General features: G+C 43.2%; 1 protein-coding gene across 1 annotated transcript in view; it reads right to left on the bottom strand.

The window, feature by feature from the left end:
- Positions 1-14,971, bottom strand: part of Tnik (TRAF2 and NCK interacting kinase) — a 74,979-nt gene that overhangs the window by 21,116 nt on the left and 38,892 nt on the right. Inside the window, exons 12-13 of the mRNA XM_055626212.1 lie at positions 10,340-10,469; positions 1,719-1,883 (exon numbers count right to left, since the gene is read on the bottom strand). Of these exons, the coding sequence (XP_055482187.1) occupies positions 1,719-1,883; positions 10,340-10,469 (295 nt within the window). The remainder of the gene's footprint in view (positions 1-1,718; positions 1,884-10,339; positions 10,470-14,971) is intronic.

The raw sequence follows: 14,971 nt of genomic DNA, 5'->3' as shown, positions 1-14,971 counted from the left end.
CTTGGATGCAGCCACTGAGTTTGTATGCAATACACCTTGAGGGCTTACTTTAAAGAAGTCCTAGGGGCTTAGAACGCATCATAAAGGCATGAAGTCAGAAGCAGACTACAGAAATAGATTCGGCATTAGCATTTGGTGTCATAATGTAATTGAATTTTGTCAAAAAAGGTGCTAGAACTATTTGCCCATTTGGTCTCTTATCTTCTTTCCTTCTACAGTACTGATCTTGTGTATGTGTCATGTGTACATGTGGGGAGTCAGGGGTCCCTGTCAGGTGTCTTCCTTGACCACTCATCTACCTTATTTCTTGAGACAGTCTTTGATTGAGCTCAGAGCTCATCCATTTGGCCTGGCTGGCTGGCTATGAGACTGTTTCTGCTCTCCCCCTCCTCTGGTGCTGGCCTAAAGCCATATGCCACATCTGGCTTTTTACAAGCATGCCAGGGGGTCAGAACTCAGGTCTTCATGGTTGTGAGGTAGCCACTTTACCAAAGAGCCATCTCCCAAGCTCATCCTTTTTATATCACAAATGCACCAGTGTTCAACATTATAAGAGACCTTTGTGCGATTCCTGCTTTAGGCATGCATTTTTAGTTTTCTTATTAGATTTTTATTTAAAAACAAATCAACATTCCTAAGCCCTAATCATATAAGGACAAACTTGCAAATATCCAATTTGATCTCCTAATTCACAAAGATCCAGTTTAATTCCCTTTAAGACTTTCCCTCTCTCCTTTGGAATCAAATTCCTTTCATCCTCCTCAGGTAGGAACCCCTCCCAAAACCCCTCCCAAAAGCACCACTTTTGCATATTTCGAAGTCCAGAAAGGAGGTGGTAAGACAGTTCCTCTTAGAACTGCGACAGCAGCAGCATTTGAACCAAAGTTCTGTTCTTCGGGGGCCTGCTCTCTCGGCAGACAGAGGTAGCGATAGAGGACGTTAGGTGAAATCATCTGCCCACATTGCATTGAAGCAACAACAGGATGCTGAGCTTTTCAAGATGCTCTTGCCCTCGAGGCCTCTTAAGAGCATGAGCATCTCAGAAATTCAGTGGGTAGTATCAAACCCACCAGTGCTCTATAAAGATATTGAGGGCCTTATGTGTGAATCTCAGGCCTACCACAAAATATGACATAGCCTTGAATTCATCCAGTGATGTCTAAGAACTGCCCGTGCTCCCCCAGACCTTCCTAGGACTGCTTCCACATGGGAAAGAGATCTTATTTTATCTTCCTGGTACAATCTGAAGAACCAATCTCTTATCCATTCAACAGCAGGGACCCTGTCGTTCATAATCATTTCAACTTTGCTTTAGTCAAGTCAAGCTTAGGTTGACTAAATCAACACACATATGAATCACAACTGTTAGCTTTGAAATATCAGTACTCTGTAGTTTGTCCCATGTTTTGTGTCCCAGGAGGGCCAAGTTCTGGTTCAAGCACTGCCATAAGCTAGCTGTATGTTCTGGACAAGTCATTTAACCTAAGTTTCAACACTCTCAAGTCCCATCCATAATACAAGGAATTGGGCCAGATAATAAATGAGAATTTTTTGTTGTTGTATCTGTGGTTTCTCTAAGTAATGGTATAAGCAGCTCTATAGTGGAAAGCAACTGAACACGTTTCAAAGAGTGGGGCAAAGCATGATTCTTCACGACATCAGTGTGTAGAACCCCAGGGAGAGAAACAAATCTCTCATGGCTACTGCCTGGTACCTACTTCAGCCCCCGTGTCCATCTCCTGGGGGTGGGTGGAGACACGCCCCAGTCCCTCGGTGGGAGTCCCAGCTGGCGAGTGGCTCTGCTGCACAAGGTCTGGGAGATTGATGTGACCGGCGAAGCCATTGCTGTCAGTGTGGCCAGATCGTTTCTTCTCTTCAGTTGTCTGAGGGATTCAATACACAGGGGCCATTAGAGAGAGAGAGAGAGAGAGAGAGAGAGAGAGAGAGAGAGAGAGAGAATGAACTGAAAGGTGATGTCACTGCACACATTCTACACAGCAGGTTCCAAACTGATCCACCAGGGAGGATAAGATGGGGCACAGATCGATATTTGCCACAAATGCAATGGACTCCAAATTGATTTACTGGGGAGTTTAGGATGGTAACACTGAAATTCCTACTTTGCCTAAGAAAATAAAGACAGTAAGCCTTGTTAATATTTACGGAAGTGGACTGACTTTCAGGTCTTATGCTACTGCATAAAGGATGTCACAAGATGGAGGCAGTCAGGACCAGACCCGCCAAGTTTCTCTTCTGGTATGTGTGTACCAGATAATTGGATTTACAGACCATATTGTCAGATTATACTGAAACAATTGCTCAAATCCACCTGAAAAGTATGAGGGTGAAATGATACCCACCCTCAAAGACCCTCCCTATCTCAAGAAAATGCTGCTGTTATTTACCCAACGCATAGGGTTCTTTGTCATTTATGAGGCCAAAACAATAACTGATCATACCCGGCAGGAATCCCAAATCACTGAAATGATCTAGCAGATTATTTGAAAATAGGGACTTCCATCTTCTATCGATAGTGTTCACCCTTTCAGCGAATAACTGCTGCTCCTTGTGAGGAGATAAAGTCATTACGACTGAGAAAGTATTTGAAGTATTGTCTACGGCATTTCTTTTAAACACCCTCTCAAGCTAATTTATAACGAGGGGCTGGAAAGACGGCTCAGTGGTTAAAAGCGCACAGTGCTCTTGCAAATGAGCTCAGTTCAGTTCCCAGCACCCACACTGGGCTGTGTACAATTGCCTGTAACTGCAGCTCGAGGGGACCCAACATCATCTGGATTCTGTGCGCACCTGCACTCCCGTGCACATATGTGCCCACATACACATATAGCTAAGAAGACTCTTTAGAAAGGTACTTCATAATACACAAATGGATGCAGTGGGGCGGAGCCATACATACGCACTATGAATATGTGCTAAAATTGTTATTGATAGGAGGGCAAGAGTCAAATGTTTCAAAACCACTCGTGTGGAGATCAGCCCCTTCCCTAAATCCAAGGGAATAAAAAAGATTAAAAGAAAACCTCCAAAGCCAGTGCACGTAGTTGGCTAGTTTTATATTTGCCTTTAGCTCCTATCTAAGCATAACTTAGTACCCACAGATCAACCATTCTCCACGTCCTTCACTCTCGGCTCCGCCCCAGCCTCAGGCACCTCGCATTCTACTCTCAGCCTGTATGAGATCACTGTTTCAGTTTCCGGACATGAGAGAGGTCATGTGTATTATTTCACTTGATATGATGACCCCGAATACCATCCATCCATCATGTCATGAATAACAGGAGTCCACTCGTTTAATGGCTGAGGAGTCCTGTATTGTACCTATGGATCGTTTGCTCTCTCCATGTAGAAGGTGATGGATGCAAAGGTGGTTTTCACCTGATGGCAGGTGTCAATAGTGCTGACATAGGAACACAGACAGCACTTTGCCATATTGATTTCATTTGCTTTGGATAGTGTCCCAGCAGTGGGCCTGATGGATCAAGCGGTAGTTCTATTTTTAGTTATTCAATGCCTTCATATAAAAAATATGCAGAGTCCCTTTCTCTACATCTTTGCCAGCACTTGCTACTTTCAGCCTTTTTCATGATAGTCAGTCTGATTTATTTTTTGACTTTCATTTTGGTTTTGATTTACATCTCATTGACAACTAACGATCTTGAATATTTTTCCGTGTGTCCAGTAGCCATTTACGGAATGAACGTTACTCTGCTGGGCTTACAGACAGGAGGCTTCCGTAATGCCTCTGAGAGGCTTCACCTAGCAGCTGATGGAAATAGATGCAGAGCCACAGCTAGGCATTAGACAGAGCTCAGGGAGTCACATGAAAGGGTTGGGGGGACAATTAAGGGAGCTGGAGGGGTCAAAGATTTCAAAAGAAGACCTGCAGAGTTAACTAACCTGGGCCCTTGGGGGCTCACAGAGACTGGACCACCAGCCAAAGAGCGCGCATGGACTGGGCCTAGGCGCCCTGCACATATGGAGCAGATGTGCAGCTTGGTCTTCATGCTGACCCCACAACAATTGGAGCAGGGAGGCCTCTCTTTGCATCCCGTTCCCCTAACTGGGCTGCCCTGTGTGGCCTCAGTGGGAGAGGATGCGCCTAGTTCTGCAGCAACTTAATGTGCCAGGGCAGACATCATGCTTACAGACAGGACCTCTGAGAAGGAGAGGGGAAAATGGGTGTGTGTGTGTGTGTGTGAGAGAGAGAGAGAGAGAGAGACGTGGGAACTGAGGGGAAAGAAAAGGTGCTGCAATCAGGATGTAAAGTGAATAAATGAATGAACTTAAAAAGAAATCAATGTTGCTCAATTATGAATTACTATTTTTCTGTGGAGGTTTCTGAGTTCCTTCTATATTCTAGATGTAAACACACCGGCAAATAGTTTCCCTGTTCGGTACATTGTCTCCGTTACTACCGATGTCCCTTGTGCCTAGTGCTGCCTTTCTACTGAGCATGTAACTAGTTTCCTTAGGGCAGACCCAAGTGATGATTTCCCCTCTGCTTCCTTTCACACTTCCTTTTCTTCCCCTCCTCATCTCTTAGCTCAGCATTGCTAAATACCGGCTAAGTATGAAACAGTTTTCTTGACACAGAACGGCTGGGGATGTGGCAGATATGTTGCCCATCCTCTGGAGTTGTTATTGGCAAGAATGCTTGTCATTTCTTTAGTCACCTCATTGGTCCAGTATGATGTTTAATATTCATCATCAACCCCCTGGATTTGGAATCACCTAGTAGACTCATCTCTGGGTGGGTTTATGAGGTCTTTCCAGAGAGTTTTGACTGGGGAGTGAACCCCACCCCCAAACAAGTCCTGGGTGACCAGTCTGAGAAAAGGGGGAAAGGAATAGGAGAGTCTGATGAGCACCCACCCTCCATACCCTATTTCCTGACTGTAGACACCATGGAACCAACCACCTCCCCCATCTACCACCACCTTCTCCACCGTGACACACTGTGTTCCCCATGCCCTGAGCTGGGCTTCCCCCAGACTCTGTCTTGAGCGTACAGGAGTGTACGGTTCTCGCCTGCACTTGCCTCTGTCTGGGAATGCAAGTAGCCACTTTGGTGTGTATGAGACAAAAAACAAACAAACAAACAAAACCATAAATAAGAAAACAAAACAAAACACAAAACAGAAAAACCAGAACAACCACCAAAACCCTCCAACATTCCAAGAGGGAGTGATTCACCCATGAGAAAGCTTGAGAAACGAGCGCTAAGCTTAGTGCCATCTGCTTCCTGGACTGCAAACTGCCCCAGTGAGAGTCCTTTCCTCAGTCATTTTGTCACAGCCTTATCGGGAGCCCACATGGGTGCTTATTCTCAGCGTTGGGCATTTCATCTTCAAAGTGACATTTAGGGAGTTCGGCTCTCATCCATCTTAGTGTTCTTGCTTTTTATGTGCACTAAACAGTTTTTCCCTCCTTCCAACTTCCGTTCAGTACTGAAAAGCCTTCTGACATTTTCCTCCGATTTCCCCAAAGCATAAATCACACCTTGTCACTTTAGAATTTTTCAGTGTCTCTTGTATCTGTGGCATTTTCTCCCACTGGTTATTAAGGAAAGACTTGAAGGGCTATCTAGGGATATATCTCAGAGATGGAAGAGCCTGAAGCAATGACCCTTGAATCTGCCCACTTTTGAGTCATCGTCCTTGGTTCAATCAGCCAGCATCTTCTCATCAAATACCTTCTGTGTGCTAGGCTCTCTCCTGGGAACACAAAGGAAACTGAACAACAGTCCTGCTCTCTTGAACCTCATTCAGAGGATCCTAACCTCCCTGATTTTGATAGCTGCACCGTTCCCACTAGAATGAGCACAAACTTTCTCTGTACTGTAACATATGCCAGGTACTGTGTTGAATGCTCTGCCCTGTGTGCCGTTGAGTGAACATAGGAGCACCGTGAGCTGGCCTTCATCCGCCTTACAGGTGGAGACAGCGCAGTGCAGGACTCTTCTCGAGTGAGGCTTTGAGTCTCGGCTGTCTGGTGGTGTCGTGCAGTGGCTCTGGGATGCGCTGTCGCACCATGAGAGCCGTACTATCACAGCTTATTGGAGCAGGAGTGGAAACCCGTGACAAGTGGGAGCAAGTTCCCAGTAAAATGGACCATGTAGATTGGGAGATGTGGACCAATCTTTGTCAGCAGCTCAACTGGGCTATGGTGAAGATCTTATAATGGAACAAGAAGAGATGAGAACACCTGTTTGCAGACAGGGAGGAAAGGGGTCTGTGAAGAGAACAGGGAAGGGAGGAGGCAATCAAAGGTGAGGGCAAGGAGAGTGTACATGGAAGCCACCTAATCCCTTGTTTCTTTTTAGCTTCAGGTTCCATCTCTACTCAGGCATCACACTGACTTTACCTTGAGTTCCTTCCATGGAATATGCATACAGCCTGTGAATTTCAACTCTTCTTTGTGTGTTATCTGCAACTCCCCTTAAACTCTGTAAAAGTGTGTTCTTTCTTTTTTATTTATAATAAAGAGAGGCTTCATGGTACAAACTAGTGCTCTCATTTAGTTGGGTAGGCGGCTAGTGGAGATGGCATGCATAGCTTCAGGAAAGTACTAGGAGCAGAGGGCCACTGAGCTGCAGGAAAGGCTTCAGGAGAGAAAGCTGGGGCAGAAAGGAATGGGAAGGAGTAAGAAAAGCAGAAGAGCATTTCCAGGCGATGGGCCACTGCAGACAAGATGGCTGGTGAGGGCTGACATGGTACACTCTAGCAGAGTAAAAATGGTCATGGAGGTATAAAATCAGACAGGGGAAAGCAGGAGGCTAGCACCCAGGGTGTACACACAGTGGCACTTTGTGTGTGACACAGCATAGGTAGCACGGCTAGCATATAGAGTTTTCTTTTGCACTCACATAAGAATGAGTTGAATGAGTCCCTGATATCAATCAACCCTGTGGAAGTGAACTCACACTTAAGCTAAACCTTATCATAACAGGTTTGTCAATTTTGTTTTCTTTTCCTGTAGTCTGAACTAAGTTTTTAAAATACATGTGTTTTAACAGATTTTTTTTTTAAACCTTAAAGCTCATTTGGTGGTTAATTTTCTGTGCCAACCTAACTGAGCCACCAGGTTGTCCAGATTAAACATTTTTTCTGGGTGTGTCTTACATTGTTTTTGAGCATCAACAAGAAGATGAGCTTTTGAATTGATGGAGTTGGCAGGTAGTTTATCATTCCTAAATTGGGTTAGCCAAAAGCAAGAGGTCCAGAAGATAACAAAGCAATTGTATAAATAAATGTTGTGCGTGATACATGTGGGGTGTGTTTGTGAATGTGGGCCCACATGTCTTAGTAATGCCTACAGAGGTCAAAGAATAACCTTGGTATTGGTCCTCACTTTCCAGCCTATTTAGACAGTCTCTTGCTGGCCAGTGCTGTGTAGTCCACGATATCTGAACACAAGCCTCTGGGGATTCTCCTGTCATTGCTTCTCATTTCACCATAGAGGCACTGGGATTATGTATGCGAACTATCAGTTCTGGTTTCTCATGGATTCTGGGGTTTCAAACTCAGGTTCTCATCCTTGTGTGGCAAATGTATTTTACCCACTGAGCCATTCCCGGAGCCCACAACTTGCCTAGTCCCAGTCCTGCTCACCATGGGAGTTGGGACATCTTATCTCAACCTTATCCCCTTCTGCACTAGGATTCATAGTACCATAGGTGCAGGGACTATTGGATTTCTTGGCCTCCATAATCACACAAGCCATTTCCTCATACTCTCGCACTCTCCCTACCATCTCTTTTCTCCTCCCCTCTCTGCTCTCTTCTCGTCTCCTTCTATCTGGAGTATCTTGATTAACACAGTTTGTTATTTTAAGACCCCATACTTTGGGGCTGAAGAGATGCCTTACAAGATAAGTGGTGGCCTTGCAAGCCTGAAGACCTGAGTTCAATTCCCAAGATTCATGTTAATTCTAGGGTTTGGGAAGCAGAGACAGGTAGACCTCTAGGCTTGCTGGCCAGGCAGCTTAGCTTACTTGGCAAGACCCAGGCCAGTGAGAGACCTTGTCTCAATAAAGAAAAAAAGGTTGAAACTTGGGGAAAGAGACCCAAAGTGGTCCTCTGGCCTCTTCATGTACGCAGACATATGTGCTCATACTTACTTGTACATACAATAAACAAAACAAAACAAACAAACTAAAAACCTACACTGGTAAAAGTGGAATGTGGAAAGTGAGAAGACAAATGGTCCACGGTTTCCTCAGGAGGTCAGCTCCACACAAGATACAGGGGCCTATGATTCTGAGGTGCTGGTGGTCATGGTCATCAAACGTTGGGTGCTTTCCATAATATGGTAATATGGACTGGTTGGGTGCTGGAATGAGTGCGCGGCTCTAAATGTCTCTGTGTAGAAAATGACTCTTGTAAACACTCATGTTAGAAACTGGGCTGTTTCTACTTGGAAGAGTAGAAGAGCAAGTCACTCTAGAACGCCGTCTCTTGTGTGGTAAGCTCTCCGGATAGTAACCCCCTCCCCCTGCATTAAAATAACCCATTCACAGCTCTGGGAGTTTTATTTTCCAGCACCACGCAAGGCCAACCCTGGCAGCCAAGTCCATTCTTCATCGAAGGCATATGTGAAAGCATTCTTCAGAGTCTTCTTGAAAGATTTGACAGGGCCATAAAATAAATCCGAGCAAGATGCTGTGTGAGCTGGTCATCTAGCTACAGCCACACTGCCGGTTTTACCTCAAAGGCCTTGTTCTTTTCAAAACCGCAGTTTCTTCCTCACAAAAATGAGAGGCCCTTTGCCTTTCCGGAGAGCAAAGTCTGTGACTGGAGATTCCTAGCCCTGTCTTATTTGGAGAGAGAGAATGACCATTCCGTCTGTGCTTTAGAGGGAAGAGTGGGTTGTGAGAAGAAGCCAGAGGGGACTGGATTTTATGGTGATAATGAAAATAGTTAAGTTTTATCAAACACATTTACTAAGTAGCCCATTTCACGTTGTCAATCATCTTACAAAACATATGCTGCTATTTATGAAGGGTTTGTTGTGTGTGTAGTGTCTACAATTGATGCAATCCCTTGATTTCTGTCCCTTTTATGAGTTGTGGAAGTCTCCCCACAACCCAGAGCCTGTCAATTCTGGCTAGTCTAAGTAACCAGCTTGCCCCAGGGATTCCCTGTCTCTGCCTCCAGAGTGCTGAGACTTCAAGTGGCTGCCACACCTGCTTGACTTTTTGTGGGTTCTGGGGATCCAAATTCCCATCTTCATATTGTGTGGCAAGCACTTTATCCACTGAAACATCTCTGTAATCTATTTACGAAATTTTACAGAGGATAAAAACATGTAGGGAAAGATGTGGTGACATTTCCCAATGTTGCTTGCCATTATTTTCTCAAACTCGCATGAAATGAGATGAGAAGATGGGTTCCCATTTCTTGGGGGGGGGTATTTCAGGTTGATAAAGATACCATAGGAAGCACAGTGGAAGGACAGGTGACAGGAACATTTGATTCCCACCAAATGAAATCATGTCCCTAAAATTAATGAGCAAAAAAAATCTTCCCAAGGGCTGGAGAGAAGGCATAGCAGTTAAGAGCACTGGCTGGTCTTCCAGAGAACCCGGGTTCCATTCCCAGCATCCACATGGCAGTTTACAACTGCCTACAACCTCAGAACCAGCAGATCTAATACCGTCTTCGGGCCTCTGCAGACATTAGACATGCACCTGTTACACAGACCTACATGCAGGTCGTATGTATAAAGATACATATAGAAATAACTGAACAAACAAAATTAAAAAAAAAACCCTCAAAATCCAAAGTTGAAAATACATGCCAAAGGTATGTTTGTTGGTTGATTTCTGTGTTTCTTTGTTCTCTAGGCCCAATAGTTCACTGTTTTGTTTTTGTTTTCAATAGTTAATTTAACGAGATACAAATATAGCAGTTTCTTAGAACTATTGAGCATTTTATATGGAATCCATAAGGATGAAACCATGGGGGAAGAGGCTCACAAAACTGCCATTGCTGTTAAGAGGCCATTCATTTCTGTTTTCCTGGTGTTGGGAACATCTGTGTTTTCCAATTTTATGTCCCCAGACTCAGATTTTATATTCTGATTTGCATAGTTCGTATTGAAGAATTGGGACTAATGCAATTAAGTCACTCTGCAGAAACTTGGAGGACACAAAAAAGAAGATGCCAGACGATTAAAATCACTCAAGTGCTTAGAAGCACAGGTTTCTATCGTTAGCTAGCACATTTCCAATATATGCTATAAGCACTCTATGTAAAAGTTCGAACAGAAAACCCACTTTAGTTCTGCACTTCCTTCTGACAGCTGTTACACCGACTCACCTCTCTGATCATCAAGGTTCCTTCTCTTGAAATACTGCTGCCGAAGGTGTCCGCATGAGGAGCCTCCAGCCCGTGCGTCCCTACCATTCCCATGTTGTACTGCTCATTGCTTCCTGGAGCACCTGTAGGTCTGCGATGGGAAGAAACAGTGGTCATGGCATGGTATAAATTTAGGGAAATACCATTTCCTGTCACCACTTGATATTGTGGAAAATATACATGACATAACATTTGCCATTTATATTATTTGTGTGATTACTGCAATGACTTTAAGGACATTCTGAATGAACGTTTCTAGATTGGGCTTTCTGTTTCTGCAGCATCTTATTTTTCCACCCTGTTCTCAACTCAGACTGTGAGGGCTTTCTGCTCCTCAAGAAAATAATGGAAAGAGTATTCCAGTAGATGAGGTGCTACTGACTTCCTCCCAGTCCATGGCCTTCTTGACAAATGGGAACCTTGACCTACTTTTGTACCCGCTGTTTCCTCTGCTTGGCTCTTGGCTGGCTCCTTCTTCCTCTACTTTTATTCCAGGAGATAGTTTATCTAAGACACTGTCTCAAGAGCTGTCTATGTCCAATCCCACCAGCCTTCATAATTCTTTAACAATGCTTACTGCCATTTTTAATTCTTTAAGATTGGTCTCTCTCTCTCTCTATCTCTGTGTATGTTTGCATGTGCACAAGCATGTATGCACGCCATATCATGTGGGGGAAGCTGGAGTTGGGTTTTATCCTAAGGAAATCCATCTGCTTCCATTGAGACAAGGTTTTTGACCTGGAACTCACCAATTAGGCTAGGTCAATTAGGTCAGTGCGCCTCAGGAATCCTCCTGTCTCTGTTGTCCCAGAAGTGGGATTAAAAGCATGTGTCACTGTATGGCAGGTTTATATAGATGTTGGATGTTGAACTCATGGGTCCTCATGCTTCCCCCCAGTCCACAACCTTCTTGACAATTGAGAACCTTGATCTACTTTTTTGAACCTGCTTGTTTTCTCTGCTGGCTCCTTCTCTTTTTTTTTTTTTAATTCCAAGAAATAATTTATTCACTTTACATCCCATTTGTAGCCCTCTCCCTCTTCTCCTGTTTCTACCCTCCTTCCCTCTTCCCCCCATGCCTGTTCACTAGTCCTTAAAGAAAGGGGAGCTCTCCTCCCTTACCATCTGACCACAGACTATCAAGTCTCATCAGGACTGCCTGTATCCTCTTCCTCTGTGGCCTGGAAAGGCTGCCTGCCAGGGGGAAGTGACTGAAGACCAGGCAACAGAGTTCCTGTCAGAGATAGTCCCTGGTTACCTTACTAGGGGACCCACAAGGAAACTGAGCTGCCTATAGGCTGTATCTGAGCAGGGGGTTTAGGTCCTCTCCATGCATGGTCCTTGGTTGGTGCATCAATCTCCTCAGGACCCTCTGGGCCTAGATATGTTGGCTCTGTAGGTATTCTTGTACAGCTCCTGTCCCCTTCCATTCCTTCTATCCCCACACTCTTCGGTAAGTCTCCCTGTGCTCTGCCCCAAGTTTGGCTGTGAGTTTCAGCATCTGCTTCCATTCCCTGCTGGGTGGAGTCTTTCAGAGGACATCTATGGTAGACTCCCATCCTGTTCCCTCTCTCCAACTGCTTCTGGTGTCTAGCCTATTTTCACTTCTGAATGAGAATTAAGCATCCTCCCTAGGGGCTTCCTTGTTATTTAGCTTCTTTAAGTCTGTGGATTATAATATTGGTTATCCTGTATTGTATGACTATTATCTGCTTATAAGTGAGTATATACCATGTGTGTCTTTCTAGTTCTGGGTTATCTTACTCAGGATGATCTTTTCCAGATCCATGCATTTGCCTACAAATTTCATGATGTCCTTGTTTTTAATAGCTGGATAGTATTCCATTGTGTAGATGTACCACAGTTTCTTTATCTATTCTCCAGCTGAGGGACATCTGGGTTGTTTCCAGTTTCTGGCTATTACAAATAAACCTGCTATGAAGATAGTTGAGCAAGTGCCCTGTCGTATGTACTTTTTGGGTATATGCCCAGGAGTGGTATAACTGGGTCTTGAGGTAGAGCTGTTCCCAATTTTCTGAGAAAGCACCAGATTGATTTCCAAAGTGGTTGTACAAGTTTGCACTCCCACCAGCAATGGAGGAGGGTTCTCCTTTCTCTACAACCTCACCAGTATGTGTTGTCACTTGAGGTTTTGATCTTAGTCATTCTGATAGGTGTAAGATGGAATCTCAGAGTCGTTTTGATTTGCATTTCTCTGATTACTAAGGATGTTGAACATTTCCTCATGTGTTTCTTGGCCATTTCTTTTCCATGTAAATCTCATAGCAACAATTAAATATTAATTATAATAATTAAATAATTAAATATTAAATATAATAATGTCTTCTGCCAATATCTTCTTTCAAATGCTTATGTGGTCACTTTTGGCAAGTCCAATTTTTCTGGGTCATTATAAAGGTTTAAAATTCACTGAGGAGATCTGATTTATGTGTCAATTATTAGCCAATAGCAGGTATTAACAGGCATTTTATTGTCCACTGTGTATTTTAATCCTTGCTAAATATTTTTAACTGAGGATATGTTTTTGCTCAAGTCCTTTTTTATACTTTGCCTTTTATGGGACATAACTACCTCATCTGTTTTAAACTGTTTGAAGTTATATTTTATATTACCTTGATTAACAATATTTCTTATAGGTGGAACAAAAGCCAATCTGTAGTTATTCCTTAGTTAATTTGCTTTTTATATCATAAGCAACTCCTCTTAGCTAGCCCAAGGCAGTCCTGCTATGAAGGAATGTTCAGTTATTAACATTTTGTACATATGTTTTTAGGTTCTGTGCCTCATGCTAAGTGCCTCTACTAGGAACTATTCTTTCTGTATGTGTTCAAGATAATGCAATGGCTTTTGATTACAGAATTTTTCCAAAACTTTCCACATATTCAAATCACCTCCCTACACTTTTCTTTTCAAAAGGCAAAGTGCAGCCCACGCTTTAACACAGCAGGCCTGAGTCTGCGTGGCTTATTCTTTCTGTTCCCTGACCTGTTTCTGGTCTTCCTTTCCTTTGCTATTCTGTGACTATCTCCTTCGTGGGATCTTCTTAACTGCAACAGGTCTCTAAGACTCTGCTTCATTTTTGTACAGTCTTTTGGCAGGCTCTAATCAATGGTCTTTGCTATGACCACCTATTTCTCATGAAATAATAAATAAATACATCTAAGCTTTTTACTCAATCACTTAATTGTTTTACTTTCAGTTGGACATTTATATACCTGGACAGCAGCTGAGGTCATGGCCTTCCTCATGTAGTAGTTATTGAATAAGTAACTTTAAAACCATTGGTTTATTGTACTAGAAACTCCTCACCATTCTTGATATCACTTTCTCTCACATTCTCTATGTTCAACCTAGGTCCCTCTTATTGTGTTGTAACCATATCTCAAATACTTTTCTGTCCTTTCTTTTCTTTTTTTTTTCTTTTCTTTTCCTTTCTTTTCTTGGTGTCTCAATGAGGTTGGCTTCTCTTTCATTAATGGTAATCTTTCCCTTCAAATTCACTGCGCAGTGGACTGTGTGGCTTTTTTTTTTTAAGTCTCCTAACCTTCAGTAGGCCTTTGTCAATGGCAGCTAAAAGTTAAAGGTCCTTCCTGTGGCTCTAAAGTTATTACTGGGTTCTTGTCTCAAATGGAAGTTTTAAAGGAAATCCTACTCTCTTCTAACCCTGGCAACATTTAACTTACAGTTGCTTTTTGTGCATATTACATGACAAAACCCATGGTGATTTAAGTCTGACCTGTTCCCCAGTACCTTTATTTTTCTAATCTCTGTCTTTGCCTAGATAATACATCTTTTAGCACATAGGATGGTTCAGACGGCTTTCCACCCTGTTTGTACATGGTCCTCTGAGATTTTCTATCACTGCATCAACATAAAGTTCTTTAGTGATCGGATCTTATCTGTGTTTGTGTCCTTGATGTTGTGTGGTACGCATGATTTTCTAGAGGCACCTAGTGAGTGTTCAGTGCATGACTGAAAGTTTTAGGGCCAAAGGCTTTTCTTAGTGTCCTTAGTGTCCCTAGCAGAGATCTGATTCAGGCTTACTGTCAAAGCACGGGGCTTTTGTATAGTGGTGAGTACTTAGCTGTAAAAACAATTGGACAACTAGACACCCAGTTCTAATTTTTGTCGTCTTATACTTAAGAAGGTATCTTTGGTATTGGGTTTGCTGGAATGTAGCAACTTAAGTTTTGATATAATCCAGTTAGTATGGAAAAGCAAAATAATTCTGTTCATGGAACTTTACAGCACAAAGAATAAATCTAAGGTGTATACATTTAAAAAATGAGGTTGGTTGATGCTGGATAGGTGGCTCAGAAATGAAGAGTACCTGTAGATTTTTCAGAGCACTGGCACTCAATTTCCAGCGCCCACATGGGAGCTCACAACCATCTCTAACTCCAGTTTCAGGGGACCCAACACTCTCTTCTGATTTCCACCAAGCATGTACACACTGCATAGACATACATGCAGGTAAAACAGTCATACACATAAAATAAAGCTCCAAATTTCCAAAGAGGAACAATCTGTAACACACATAAATAACCCCTAGCACTTCTTTCCACACGGAAA

This window comes from Psammomys obesus, unplaced genomic scaffold (genome assembly GCF_907164565.1).
Source record: "Psammomys obesus unplaced genomic scaffold, mPsaObe1.curated_primary_1811, whole genome shotgun sequence".
NCBI classification, from domain to species: Eukaryota; Metazoa; Chordata; class Mammalia; order Rodentia; family Muridae; genus Psammomys; species Psammomys obesus.
This window is presented reverse-complemented; position numbering and strand designations above follow the sequence as displayed.